At 62.1% G+C, this 14,179-nt stretch overlaps 1 protein-coding gene across 30 annotated transcripts in view; it reads left to right on the top strand.

The window, feature by feature from the left end:
- Positions 1-14,179, top strand: part of NRXN2 (neurexin 2) — a 94,719-nt gene that overhangs the window by 53,933 nt on the left and 26,607 nt on the right. Inside the window, exon 1 of one of the 30 annotated variants that reach the window (XM_055141480.1) lies at positions 5,042-5,579. The exons of 26 other annotated variants lie outside the window; for them this stretch is intronic. In XM_055141480.1, the coding sequence (XP_054997455.1) occupies positions 5,327-5,579 (253 nt within the window). In that variant the 5' untranslated portion in view covers positions 5,042-5,326. Of the gene's footprint in view, positions 1-5,041; positions 5,580-14,179 lie in introns of those variants that run through there. 3 more of the 30 variants (XM_055141479.1, XM_055141482.1, XM_055141481.1) reach the window with 3 other exon arrangements.

Below are 14,179 nucleotides of genomic sequence, written 5' to 3'. Positions count from 1 at the left end.
GGCTGGGGTCCCCCTGGGCCAGGGGCCAGCCCACTCCCCTTTCCTGCCGGCCTGCCTGGACACGCCACGCCGCTCCAAGCTCTCCCTCGGGAACCCTGGAGCCCAGGGACACCCCCTAACGTTCTCACTGTTCTCAACCTCCCAAAAGACTGGAGCCTGAAGAAAGGGTAATGGGGGGCAAAGACATAATACAGCTCTAGGGCCACGTCATGCATGCAGATGACTTGGGTTCAATCCCCCGTAGCAAATATGGTCTCCTAAGCCCCACCAGCAGCGAATGGAGCACCACTGGGTGTGGCCTCGAGACGAAAACAAAAACGGAGAGGCCGCCTGGAGGGATGGGGCTGTGCTCGGGGAGATCCTGTGGTGAGACCAGAGACACACGGACACACCTCACAGACAGACAGACACACAGACACACCACACAGACACAGACACACCACATACACAGACATACTGACACAGACACAGACATAGCACACAGACATCCACACAGACACACACACAGACACACACATAGACACACCACGCAGACAGACACACAGACACACCACACAGACACAGACACACCACATACACAGACATACTGACACAGACACAGACGTAGCACACAGACACAGACGTAGCACACAGACATCCACACAGACACACACATAGACACAAACACAGACACACCACATAGACAGACATACAGATACAGATACAGACACACCATAGACATCCACACAGACACACAGATACACACAGACAAACACACACACAGACACACCACACAGACAGACACACAAACACACGGACAGACACCACACAGACACAGACACACCTCACAGACACACACAGATACGCCGCACAGACATACACAGACATCACACAGACACATACAGACACACCACACAGACACACAGAGGCACAAATGCAGATATAAACACACAGATACACAGACACAGATACGGATACACAGACACACTGTCATATCAGTGGGGTTTTTCCATTTTATTTGTTTGTTTGCTTTTTTATATCACTCCTGGCAGTACTCAGGGCTTACTCCTGACTCTACTCAGGGACTACATGGGATTCCGGGGATCGAACCCTGGTCAGCCATATGCAAAGCAAGCGCCCTACCTGCTGTAATGTCTCTCGGGCCCTGCTTCTCCATTTTTCAAAGATGGAAACTGAGGCGGGAGGAGGCGGAGCAATAGTATAGCAGCTAGGATGTTTGTGGCAGACCTGGGTTCCACCCTCAGTATCCCATATGGTCCCCCGAGCACTGCTAGGAGTAACCCCTGAACATTGCTGGGTGTGGCTCAAAAACAAAAGGAAGAAAGGAAAGAAAGAAGGAAAGAAAGAAAGAAAGAGAGAGAGAGAAAGAAAGAAAGAAAGAAAGAAAGAAAGAAAGAAAGAAAGAAAGAAAGAAAGAAAGAAAGAAAGAAAGAAAGAAAGAAAGAAAGAAAGAAAGAAAACAGATGGGCAAAGTCAGTGGCTTCTGGGGGTAATTTAACAGCAGATCTGGCTTAGAGCAGGGTCACTGAGGGCACCTTCAGGCCACACTGCAGCCCTGGGTATTGGTCGAGTTGCGGGTTGTGTTTTGTCATAGGGACATGTGGAGAGGGGGTGTCACTGGGGCCGTTCCTAGTGATGCTCAGGGCCTAATGGGGGGGGAGGGGCTCATGCTATGGAGCTGGGGGGGTGGTTGTGGGTGCCTGGGAGGGAACTAAGAGTCTGGCACAAGCAAGGCCCCTGCTCCATCCTTCGAGCTACCCCCCACCCAGCCTCCTCGCCGCCCCCCGCCATGAAGTCCTGAGTCTCCCGGCCTTTGGGGCTGGCACAGGCTCCAGTGGGCTAGGGGAGCCTTGGTCTTGCTTCCTTCGTGGCTGGGGGTTTCCTGGTGCTCCCAGGCCCTTGAGTGCTTCCACACCCGGCCTGTTCCCAGTTTTCTTGTTTGACCTACACATGGGACTTCCCAAAGTCCCACCTTCAACAGCAGCGGGGGCTTCTCTCCCGCTCACTCAGCCTGAGGGGGCGGCTTCTGCATTGCTTGAGAGTCCTAGTCACTTCGCCTTGTGAGAGCGGCCGTTCCAGAGTAGCTCAAGAGGGGCTGCGGCGATGGCCCAATGAGTAGTGCTCCTGCCTTGCACGCAGCCGCCCCGGGTTCGATCCCCGGCATTCTATATGGTCCCCGAGCACTGCCCGGAGTAATTCCTGAGTGCAGAGCCAGGAGTAACCCCTGAGCATTGCCGGGTGTGGCCCCCAAACAAAACAAAACTAGTTCAAGAGTAGTAGAAGAGACCTCAGATGTGGGGTGCACGGAGAGGAGTTGTCATCTTGAACTGATAAGGACCCTGCCCAAGCCGCGGGGGCCAGGAGTGCAGGGAGCTCTCCGGAGTCTGGCAGCGCGTTAGTTCCCAGTGCCAGCCGGGCAGGAGCATGAAGCACTGCTGCTGCCCTGCCACTGGGGGGCGCCTTCTGAACGGGGGCTCAGAGAGGACCGGAACCAGGAGTCACGCCGCCATCCTCCAGCCTGTGGGACCGCAGGCAAGTGGGAGGTGGCAAAGGGGGGGGCAGGGCCCCCCCACGCCCCAGCACTAGGCTGTGTCTGGAGACAGCATGAGTAGAGCTGAGCCCTGGAGCTCAAGACAAGGTGGGTGTGACCTGAGGTGCCGGTCTGCGCCCTGCCCGGCTGGCCTGACATCGAGGCCCCCAAGGGCAGGCTCGGAACTGGGCGGTGTCCCCACGGTTGCTCACCTACCCCCCGCCCCCGCTCCTCCCCAGCCTCCATGCCAGCTCTGCCTCACTTCCTGCGGCCTCTCCCGCTGGGGCCCCAATTCCTGCAGGAGCCTGGCCGCACTCCCCCAGTGGCAAGGCCCAGGGAACAGGGGTGGGCTTCTGCCTTTAGAAGGGCCTGCAGCTGTGGGAGGGGGTGGGAGAGGGCTGGCCTGTGACCCAGAGAGGCCTCAGTTTCTCGGTCTGTGACACAGGGACTAACTACACTGGGGGCCCCCGTGTCCCTTTCAGCCTCGGGACTCTGTGGTGAAGGGGGCACAGTGGGCTGAATGCAGAGGGGCCTGCCCGGCCCAGTGCTCCCTCAGGGCCATCTCGTCTCCGCTCTGGTCCTCACCGCAGCCTCTATTGATCCCCCGCTCACCTCCATCCCCCTCTGCTTCCCCCCCCTGCACCCCGTCCTCCCCAGCATCCCCCACCTCTCCGCTTCCCACTCCCTGGTATTGATTGGCCTCAGGGCGGTTTCTCTTCCTCTCCTCTCGCCACCAGCTCCCTCCGCCCGCCCTCCCTCTGGGGCCATACGTTTTCTGCTTGCTTAGAGCCCTGTGCGTCCACGTTCCAGTGCTGGCCACTCGGATGGGCTGGGAGGGCAGGAGGGGCGGCGGGGGGCGGCCGGGTTCAGGCTGCCATTTCCCCTACCTTCCTTTGAGCCGCCGTGGGCCCAAGCCCTTCTCGGAAGTCTGGAGTCACCTGGAAAGGCCAAAAAGGGTGGGCTGGGACACCGGGAGCTGTCCCTGGTCCTGACCGCCTGGGTCCAGGAGCCCATTACCCTCCCCTAGACTCACCCCATTCTCCCTCTTTCCGTTTGCCCCCCTCACACTATACTGGCTTTCTGGCCCTTTCCAGGGCCCCTCCCCCCTCACCTCTCTCTCTGCCCTTGGCCCCACCCACACCCCCAGTCCCAGCAGAGCAGAACCGTTTGCTGTGGGTGCAGAGGTGGCACCCAGGTTAAAGGAAGGAAGCTGCCTGGCACGTACCTCCTGGGGTCTGGTGGAGCTTCCAGAGGCCCCCCCAAAGTCTGAGGGGCAGGCCTGGAGGGAAAGGGGCTTCTTCGGCTGCTCAGAACTGCTCTGGGAGGATTTGGGTCCAAAGTAGGACTCGTGTCAGTTCAGGGGCGGAGGAAACCCCCGGGGGGGGCTAGGTACTGGAGGGTGAGCTGGGGGGCCAGGAGCACCTCTGGGTGCTGGCACTGAGCGCAGAGCCCTATGCTGGCTCGGGCACCTTTGAGGCCCAGGCATGGTTTGTATGACGGTGGGTGACGCTGTCTGGGGCGGTGAGGGGGCTGCCGGCATCTATGCAGGGGGGCACTGTGGGTCGGTGTGCCCGGCTCGCGCGCACATGGACGCATGTATGTGCCTGTGCGGCGTGTGCAGGCGCCGCACACCCGGCCTGGATGGACACGTGGGTGTCTCCATACCCCAGCCTGTCCACATCCTGGCGCACACGTGTCTTCCGAGGGTGCGTGCCGAGGGAGGGGTGGGGGGAGGCGCGTTGGACCAGCGAGCACTATTGGGGTGCGTCCAGGTGCGGGGCGGGGTGGGGGAGGAGGAGGAGGAGAGAGCGGCCTCTCTCGCTCGCCTCAGTCCCGTTCAATTATTCAGCAGGGCCCGGCTCCGGAGCGGGCGGGAGGGGCGTGCGCGGGCACGCGGCGCGCGTTCGCGGGGGAGGGGCGCGCGCGCCCGGCCCGGGAGAGGCGAGCCGGCGAGGCAGGTGCCGCGCGCGCGGCGGAGCTGCCCAGCGCCCGCAGCCCGGAGCCGCTCGGGCCCCTCCGCCCCGCACCCCCGCCCCCTCCCGCGCCCCTCCCCGCCCCCTCCCTCCCTCCCTCCCTCCCCGCGCTCGCGCGCGCCCTCCCTCTCGCCGCCAGCCCTCTCTGCAGCAACACTCCGCTGCCTCCATCTCCGCCGGAATCTCGCAGGCTCGGCCGCGCTCCCTCCGCTCCCCTCCTCGCCTCTCCCTGCGTCCCCCCCTCACCCGGATTTGCTTCCCTGACGCCTTCTCCCGCCTCCCCCCTTCTTCCCCGGCCGCTCCCTCCTGGCCCCCGGCCTCCGTCGGGCGGCCGCGGCAGCAGCGGCGCGGCCGGCCCCGGGCTCCGTGGGGGCCCCCCGCTTCCCTCCGCCCGCCCCCTCCCCCCCGCCCCGGTCCGGTTTTTCCGCAGGATTCCCCCCCGCTCTCCCCGCCCCGCTCGGCGCCCCGCGCCTCCCCTCCCGCTCCCCCCGGCACCATGCCCCCTCCCCCGGGCGCCCCCCCGGGTTGCTGACGGCCCTCTGCGCCGCGCCGGCCCCGCCGGGATGCGGGGAGCCCCGTAGCCGCTCGCCATGGGCCCCGGCGTCCAGGATCTTGGCGTGGCCGCCCCGCCGACCGCGGCTTCCCCGGCGGGATCCAGTTGATTTCGGGGCTCGGGACCGCGGCTCCGGCTCGGGGGATCTTTTCCTCTCCCTTCTCACCCCCCTCCCGGGGCTCGGAGCCGGACGGGGGCTTCGCGGGGCTGCGCAGCCCCGCGTCCCCGCCCCCGGCCATGGGGCTGTGAGGCGGCCGCCCCCGGGCCGAAATGCCCCCCGGAGGGAGCGGGCCGCGGGGGTGCCCGCGCCGCCCCCCCGCCCTGGCCGGGCCCCTGCCGCCGCCGCCGCCGCCGCCGCCGCTCCTGCTGCTGCTGCTGCCGCTGCTGCTTTGGGGGGCGGCCGAGGGGGCCCGGGTCTCCTCCAGCCTCAGCACCACCCACCACGTCCACCACTTCCACAGCAAGCACGGCACGGTGCCCATCGCCATCAACCGCATGCCCTTCCTCACCCGCGGCGGGCACGGTAAGTGCGGCCCGGCCCCCACCCCGGGCCTCCTGGCGGCGCCCCCTCGCCCCCGGCTCGCTCGGGCTCTCCTCCCGGCCCCAGCCCCGCTGCGACCCTCTTCCCTGGCGGATCACCTTCCGGGCGCCCCTCGCCTTCCCTGCGCCTCCCCTTCTCCTCCCCTTCCCAAGCCCAGGGCTGCCCTGCCCTTCACCCTCGCCCGCCCTGCGCCCCCCGCCCGGCCTTCGTCTGTCCCCCTTCCTCATCTGTCACCCGCACCTTCCCCTCTCCGGGCGGGCGCTCTGGCATTTCTGCACCCCTTTCTCTCTCTTTGTCACCCACAGCCACCCTCCCATCTTCCCTCCTCTCACCTCTGCTCCCTGCACTCTGTCCCTCCAGCCGCCGCCCCTCACCCCTCCTGCGCCCCCTCGGCCCTCTCCTCCTCTCAGCTGTCCCTTGTCCGGTCAGCCCCGCTCCTTCCTGAGCTGCCCTGCTCTGAGCACGGCTGTGTCCCCGCCGCTGTGTCGCTCTGCATCTGTTTCTCGGCACATCCCGCTCCCCTCACCTCCACCCCAGTCTCCCAGCACTGTCCGGCCTCCCCGTCATCTCCATCTTGGTCTCCATCACCCCCACGTCCCTCTCCCCTTCATCTCCATCCCGGTCTCCTCATCGCCCCCACTCCCGGCTCCACATTACTACCAGCCTGGCGTCCCCTCACCTCCATCCCGGTCTCCTCTTACTTCCAACAGTCTCCCCTTTACCCTAGTCTCCCCTCACCTCCAACCTAGTCTCCGACCACTGTCATCCCCAGTCCTGTCTCCCCATCCCCTCCATCCCAGTCTCCTCTCACCTCCATCCCAGTCTCCCCTCACCTCCATCTGATCTCCCCTTCCCTCCATCCCAGTCTCCCCTCACCTCCATCCTGGTCCTCCCTCACCTCCATCCTGGTCTCTCACCTCAATCCTGTCTTTCCTCACCTTCATCCTGCTCTCCCATCATCCCCACTCTTACCTCCCCTTCCCTCCATCCCAGTCTCCCCTGACCTCCATCTGATCTCCCCTTCCCTCCATCCCAGTCTCCCCTCACCTCCATCCCAGTCTCCCCTCACCTCCATCCTGGTCCTCCCTCAGCTCCATCCTGGTCTCTCACCTCAATACTGTCTTTCCTCACCTTCATCCTGCTCTCCCATCATCCCCACTCCCATCTCTCCTTCCCTCCATCCCAGTCTCCCCTTCCCTTCATCCCAATCTCCCCTCACCTCCATCCCAGTCTCCCCTCACCTCCATCCCAGTCTCCCCTTCCCTCCATCCCAGTCTCCCCTCACCTCCATCCCAGTCTCGCCTTCCCTCCATCCCAGTCTCCCCTCACCTCCATCCCAGTCTCCCCTCACCTCCATCCCAGTCTCCCCTCACCTCCATCCCAGTCTCCCCTTCCCTCCATCCCAGTCTCCCCTCACCTCCATCCCAGTCTCCCCTCACCTCCATCCCAGTCTCCCCTTCCCTCCATCCCAGTCTCCCCTCACCTCCATCCCAGTCTCGCCTTCCCTCCATCCCAGTCTCCCCTCACCTCCATCCCAGTCTCCCCTCACCTCCATCCCAGTCTCCCCTCACCTCCATCCCAGTCTCCCCTCACCTCCATCCCAGTCTCCCCTCACCTCCATCCCAGTCTCCCCTTCCCTCCATTCCAGTCTCCCCTCACCTCCATCCCAGTCTCCCCTCACCTCCATCCCAGTCTCCCCTTCCCTCCATCCCAGTCTCCCCTTCCCTCCATCCCAGTCTTCCCTTCCCTCCATCCCAGTCTCTCCTTACCTCCATCCCAGTCTCCCCTCACTTCCATCCTGGTCTCTCACCTCAATCCTGTCTTTCCTCACCTTCATCCTGCTCTCCCATCATCCCCACTCCCACCTCCCCTTCCCTCCATCCCAGTCTCCCCTCACCTCCATCCCACCTCCCCTTCCCTCCATCCCAGTCTCCCCTCACCTCCATCCCACCTCCCCTTCCCTCCATCCCAGTCTCCCCTTCCCTCCATCTCAGTCTCCCCTCACCTCCATCCCAGTCTCCCCTCACCTCCATCCCAGTCTCCCCTCACCTCCATCCAATTCTCCCCTTCCCTCCATCCCAGTCTCTCCTTCCCTCCATCCCAGTCTCTCCTTACCTCCATCCCAGTCTCCCCTCACCTCCATCCAAGTCTCCCCTTCCCTCCATCCCAGTCCCCCCTCACCTCCATCTCCCCTCACCTCCATCCCAGTCTCCCCTCACCTCCATCCAAGTCTCCCCTTCCCTCCTTCCCAGTCTCCCCTTCCCTCCATCCCAATCTCCCCTCATCTCCATCCTGGCCTCTCTATCACCTTCATCCCATTCTCCCCTCACCTTCAACTTGGTCTCCCCTCACCTCTATTCTGGCCTCTCCACCACCTCCAACCCAATCTCTTCTCATCTCCACCTTGGCCTCTCCATCATCTTCATTCCAGTCTTCCCTCACCTCCAACCCAATCTCCCCTTACCTCCATCTTGGTCTTCCCTCACCTCCATCCTATGCTAAGCATCACCTCCATCCCAGTCTCCCCTCACCTCCAACTGGTCTCCACTCACCTGCATCCCAGTCTCCCCTCACCTCCATCCCAGTCTCCCCTCACCTCCATCCTAGTCTCTGCTCACCTCCATCCTAGCCTCTCCATCACCTTCATCCCAGTCTCCCCTCACCTCCATCTCAGTCTCCCCTCACCTCCAACCGGTCTCCACTCACCTGCATCCCAGTCTCCCCTCACCTGCATCCCAGTCTCCCCTCACCTCCTACCCAATCTTCCCTCATCTCCATCCCAGTCCCCCTTCACCTCCATCTTGGCTTCTCCATCACCTTCATCCCAGTCTCCCCTCACCTGCATCCCAGTCTCCCCTCACATCCATCCCAGTCTCCCCTCACCTCCATCCTAGTCTCTGCTCACCTCCATCCTAGCCTCTCCATCACCTTCATCCCAGTCTCCCCTCACCTCCATCTCAGTCTCCCCTCACCTCCAACCGGTCTCCACTCACCTGCATCCCAGTCTCCCCTCACCTGCATCCCAGTCTCCCCTCACCTCCTACCCAATCTTCCCTCATCTCCATCCCAGTCCCCCTTCACCTCCATCTTGGCTTCTCCATCACCTTCATCCCAGTCTCCCCTCACCTCCATCCCAGACTCCCCTCCCTTCCAACCGAGTCTCCTATTCACTGACTGTCTTCCCTCACCTTCATCCTCTCCTCCCATCATCCCCACGCCCATCTCCCCATCATCTCCATCCTGGTCTCCCCATCACCTCCATCCTCATTGCCCCCTCACCTCCATCCTGGTCTCCCATCTCCTCTCCTTCCTAGGATCTCCATCACCTCTACCCAGGTCTCCCCTCACCTCCATCCACGTCCTCCTACCTCCATTCAGGTGTCCCCTTCCCTTACCCTGGGTTCCTCTCACCTCCATCTTGGTGCCCATCACCTCCATCCTAGTCCTCCATCACTCACCCCCTCAAGCCAGCCCTGTTTCCTTTCCCCATCCCTTGTCTCAGCCCCCCAGAACCTTTCATTCAAACCTCCCTCCCTTCCCTCTCAGACTCCACCCCTGCCACTTCTGCCTCAGACTTCCTGCTCTGACCTCACCCCTATGGCTCCAGCTCCCTCCTGCTTCACAGCTGACACCCCTGAGCTTCCTGGTGCTCCCTCTCTTCCCATTCATCTTTCCTTCATGGTCTTTGCGTCCTGTCACTTTCTGTTACGCCCTCCAGGACTTCCGGTCTGTCCTCTCTCTCGGCTCTCGGGACTGGCCCTCCTCACGCTGTATTTCCAGGTCAAACCTCATCACTTCCTCTCTCAGTCCCTCCTTCACGTTGTCTCAAAGCTCCTGTCACTTCCCGTTCCAGAGATCCCTGTCCCTTTCCTTTTAGCCCCTCATTTCCCTGCTCTGTCCTCCAACCTCACCTTCCTTCTCTGGACCTCACTATGACCTTCCCGAAGGTGTCTGTCACCCTCATCGCCTCCGTTTCCATCTCTCTCTCACCTCCGATATAGACCAGTCATCACCTCCCAGCCCTGGATCTGATCACCTTTGGCCTGCATTGCAAGGTTTTATTGCCTCCTACACCTGTACACTCATCTCTCCCTGTGCTGTATTCTTATCACCTCGCATCCCTGTACATAAATCCCCTGTGCTCTCATCTCCTGTACACTCATCTCTTCTACCTGTATTCTCATCACCTTCTATGTCTATGTGCTCACCACCTCCTATCCCTGTCCTCTCATCGCCTACATGTGTAGTCTCATCACTTCCCCTCTTACTCTTGCATGCCCTTCGTTTCTCCCCCCGTGCCCCCATCATCTCCTCTCCTCTTCTCACCTACACCTGTATGCTCATCATCTCCTCTGCCAAGACTCTCCCCACCTCCTACCCCCATGTATTTGTCGCCCACACATGTAGTCACATTAGTACCTGCGTGTGTTTACCCACCATCTCCACCCATACCCTCACTTCCTGTATCTGTATACTCATCACTTCCTGTCTGTACTTATCCCCTTTATCTGTACTCTCATCATCTCCTGTCCCCATAGGCTCATCACCTTTAGTACCCGTACTCTCATCACCTCCTTTCCCTGTGTTCTCATCACCTCTCTGTGTACTCTCACCATCTTATATCCTTCTACTCTCATCACCTCCTTTCCCTGTGTTCTCATCACCTCTCCGTGTACTCTCACCATCTTATATCTTTCTACTCTCATCACCTCCTATTCCTGTACTCTCTTTACCTCCTATTTCTGTGCTCACATCACCTCCTATTCCTGTATCTCGTCACCTCCATCCCTGTACTCTTGTTACCTCCTGTGTCTGTATTCTCATCACCTCCTATCCCTGTACTTTCATCGCTCTGGTACCTTACTCATCACCTCCTAGCCCTGTGCACTCCCTACCTACCCCTCTCGCTCTTTACCTCCTACGCCTGCACTGACACCGTCTCCTACACCTGCCCTCTCAGCCCGTCCCACCTGGCACCCCGACATTTTCACGTCCTGTCACCTCTGGTCTGGACTCCTCTCATCTCGCCTCTCACCACGGGGCCTGACCGAGTCTCACTCCGGCCTGTTCTGTCGGCCATTCTGTCACCTTCCACGTCTGTCCATCTGTCGCCTCTCAGTGTTTGCTGCATGTTGGGTGCTCCCCACCCCCTCCCCCAGGCCTGTGTCTCCCTCACTTCTCACCTGCACCCCCGCCTCCCCTGTCTGTGCTCATCTCCGCCTCCCACACTCCGCTGTCCCTTCTCGCTTCCTGATCCCTGCTCCCCCACAGCAGGCGCTCTCCCTGCCTCTGCCTCCCCCACTCCCCGGCCTCCCCTGTCCCGCGGGCTGTGCTCCCTGAGTCTCCAGCCCTACCTTCATCCCCTTCCTCCTCAGCTCTGCTCGCCTCTACTCCCGGGGGGCCCAGTGATGCTTCTAGAGGGGCTCAGAGAGGAGCGGTGGGGGGGCTTTCTGGGCAGTGGGTTAGGGAGGCTGGAGAGGAGGGAGCCCGGGAACGGGGGCTGCTTGGGGGGGTGCAGAGCCGAGAAGGAGGGAAATGGGGGGAGGCGCCAGGGTGGGGTGTATGGGTGTGGATGCTGGGACGACCACCCTGTAGCTCAGAGGAGGGGGACCCAGAGGTCACCAGCTGCAGTGCCACAGTGCCAAGGAGGAACTGTCTCCCCATCACCTCCATCCTGGTCTCCCATCTCCTCTCCTTCCTAGGCCCATCACCTCTACCCAGGGCTCCCTTCACCTCCATTGGGCTCCCCTCACCTCCATCCTGGGTGCCTTAACCTCCATCCTGGGGTCCCCTCACCTCCATCCTGGGTCCCTTAACCTCCATCCTGGGGTCCCCTCGCCTCCATCCTGGGGTCCCCTCACCTCCATCCTGGGTCCCTTAACCTCCATCCTGGGGTCCCCTCGCCTCCATCCTGGGGTCCCCTCCTCCCCGCTCCCCGTCACCACTGGAGCCTGCCCTAGATCAGGGGTGAGAGACAACGGTCAAAGGGCTGACAGATGGGAAGGCCCTGCCCCGCGTGGCCACAGTGGCGTGGAAGGGCAGACGCTGGGCACCACTCTTGTCAGGAGCAGGAGTGCCCAAACTTACTCCACTCATCCCCATTTTCTTTTTCTTTTTTTCTTTTTTGCTTTTCGGTCACACCCAGTGATGCTCAGGGGTTCCTCCTGGCTCTGCACTCAGGAATTACTCCTGACAGTGCTTGGGGGACCATAGGAGATGCCGGGGATTGAACCCGGGTCAGTGGCATGCAAAGCAAATGCCCTCCCCGTTGTACTATCGCTCTGGCCCCTCACCCCCATTTCCAGGAAAAAAAAATCACCTTTTTAAAGCAAACAGGCAGATAGAGGCTGGAGCAGTAGGACAGCGGGGAGGGCGCTGGCCTTGCACATGTCTGACCCGGTTTGATCCCCAGCACCCATATGGTCCCTGGAGCCCTGCCAGGACTGATCCCTTGGCGCAGGGCCAGGAGTCAGCCCTGAGCATCACCGCTGGGTGTAGCCCAAAACTAAATAAAACAAAGCAACAAAGCGAACAAGCAGAAAGGGCTCCCAGTTATGCCCCACCTTGGGATCATTCCAGAGCCCCCCAAAGGGGGGAGCATCCCCACCCACTTTGGGAAACACCCAAGACATATTATTTCGGGGCTGGAGCAATAGCACAGCAGGTAGGGCATTTGCCTTGCACACGGCCGACCTGGGTTCGATTCCCAGCATCCCTTATGGTCCCCCGAGCACCGCCAGGAGTAATTCCTGAGTGCAGAGACAGGAGTAACCCCTGTGCATCGCCGGGTGTGACCCAAAAAGAAAAAAAAAAAAAAGACATATTATTTCCCACTTTAGAGGAGCTGGCCAGATGGGGGCGCCCTTCCCTCTCACCCCACCCACCTCCTTGGTGCCCAGGTGTGGACACTGGTTCCCCTCCCCCTCCTGGGCTCTGGCATTTTCCCTTTGCTTTCCCTCCCCCACCTCCTCTGGGTCCTGCCTCTCCTACCCTTCCTGCATATGACACCCCCAGACCCTGAGACTCTCCCTTGGCCCTGTGGCTGGTCACAGGAGGGCTTGGACACCTGGCTCCCGGAGATGACACGGGCTGCGACACCCCCACCCAGCCCTTGACCCAGTTGAGGGCCGCAGTCGTTTCGGGCCCGGTGGCGGTCCCCTCGCCGGCCTGGCGGGTGTCTGGCGGCGGGACAGGGTGTCCGTTCCAGATTCCTCTCGGAGCCCGGAGGGGTCCGGCCTGTGTTCTGGCTCTGGGTGTGACCCTGGGATTTGTTTCGGGGTCTGGGGTGAGGGGCTGTGGCACGGGCAGGTTCATCTCTCGGCCCGTCGTGTCCTGTGTGTCTGTGTCCGTCAGAGGCTCTGGGCCTGGCTTCTGTTGCACGGTGCCGCGCCGCGTGGGATCGTGGGTTTGTCAGGGTCTCGTGGGTCCCCATGGCTGGCCCTTGGTACTTTTCCTGGCGTGCAGGTGTGCGGAAGCGTCACAGGAGAGGCGTGGTTACCAAGTGCGCTGGACTCTGGGGTGTGGCGCCGAGCCAGCCTCGGGCCTCGGGTGGGTCCTGCTGGGTCTGAGGACTGCGGGCGCCGGGCCTGGCCTGCTGCTTCTCACCAGAGATCTCTGTTGCCGTGGGTGCCAGGCCTGTGTGCTCCCCTCAGAGGCAGGGCCCGGGGGAGCCCACACGAGTGATTCTGGGGGCGTTCCTACAAACCAGGGGTCCGGGTGCCTCACATGGTGGGCTTAGCTCTGGAGCTGGCTGCTGTGGGGTGGCCGGTGTGCAGACCCCCTTCCCGGGGCTGGGTCCCTGCTGCAGTGCAGGTACGGAAAGAAACGCCTCCCCCCCGGTGATTACCGGCCCGGGCCAGTAAAGCAGCGTCCTTCCGCCCGAGCTGCTCCCCTGGTCCCGGGAGTGGAATAAACGCCCCAAGGGTCTAGCAGGCACACCCCGTGCAAGGTGCAATAAACCGGCTGCAGTGTGAGGGATCCTGGGGGACCCCAGTGCGACCCTGGGCGCTCACTCGTGGGCTGGTCTGCCAGGCCTGGGTGGGCCCAGGGTGAAGCCCACCCCTCCCCACCTCCACCCCTGGCTCGCCCTGCTCTCCGCCCCCCCCCCCCCCCCGCTCCACAGCGGCTCTGCTTTGCAGCATGGGTCTGTGGGGGACTCACAGGGCCCCCCAGGTCACTCTGCTCTTACCCTGGGAACGGGCTCCAGGAATGGGACTGTTGGGGGGCAGGGCCTCCGTTTCCTGAGTCCTGGGAGACAGGTGGGTGCATGGCGAAGCCCACCCCATGCCAAGCTCCTTCTCTGAGAGGCCCCGGGCCTGGGTCAGGAAGGCCAGAAAGGGGGCCAGGGGGGACGTGGGCATCTCCTCTCCTCTGGCCCTCCCCAGCCCCCCAATTTGGACATGCAGCCTGTGAGCGGAGGGGGAAGGGAGGACCCTGGGTATTGCGGTTGCCATGGAAACAGCCGATTTTCCAGAATGCTGCAGTGTTGGGAGTGGAGAGACTTAGGCTGAGGCCTGGCCGGCTCCCGCCTTCAGCCCTGTCCTTCCCAGGCCCGCGCGCGGGGTGGGGCTCCCTGCGCACCC

This window comes from Sorex araneus, chromosome 6, assembly GCF_027595985.1.
Source record: "Sorex araneus isolate mSorAra2 chromosome 6, mSorAra2.pri, whole genome shotgun sequence".
NCBI classification, from domain to species: Eukaryota; Metazoa; Chordata; class Mammalia; order Eulipotyphla; family Soricidae; genus Sorex; species Sorex araneus.
Note: the sequence above shows the minus strand (reverse complement) of the source record. Positions and strands in the feature narration are given on the sequence as shown.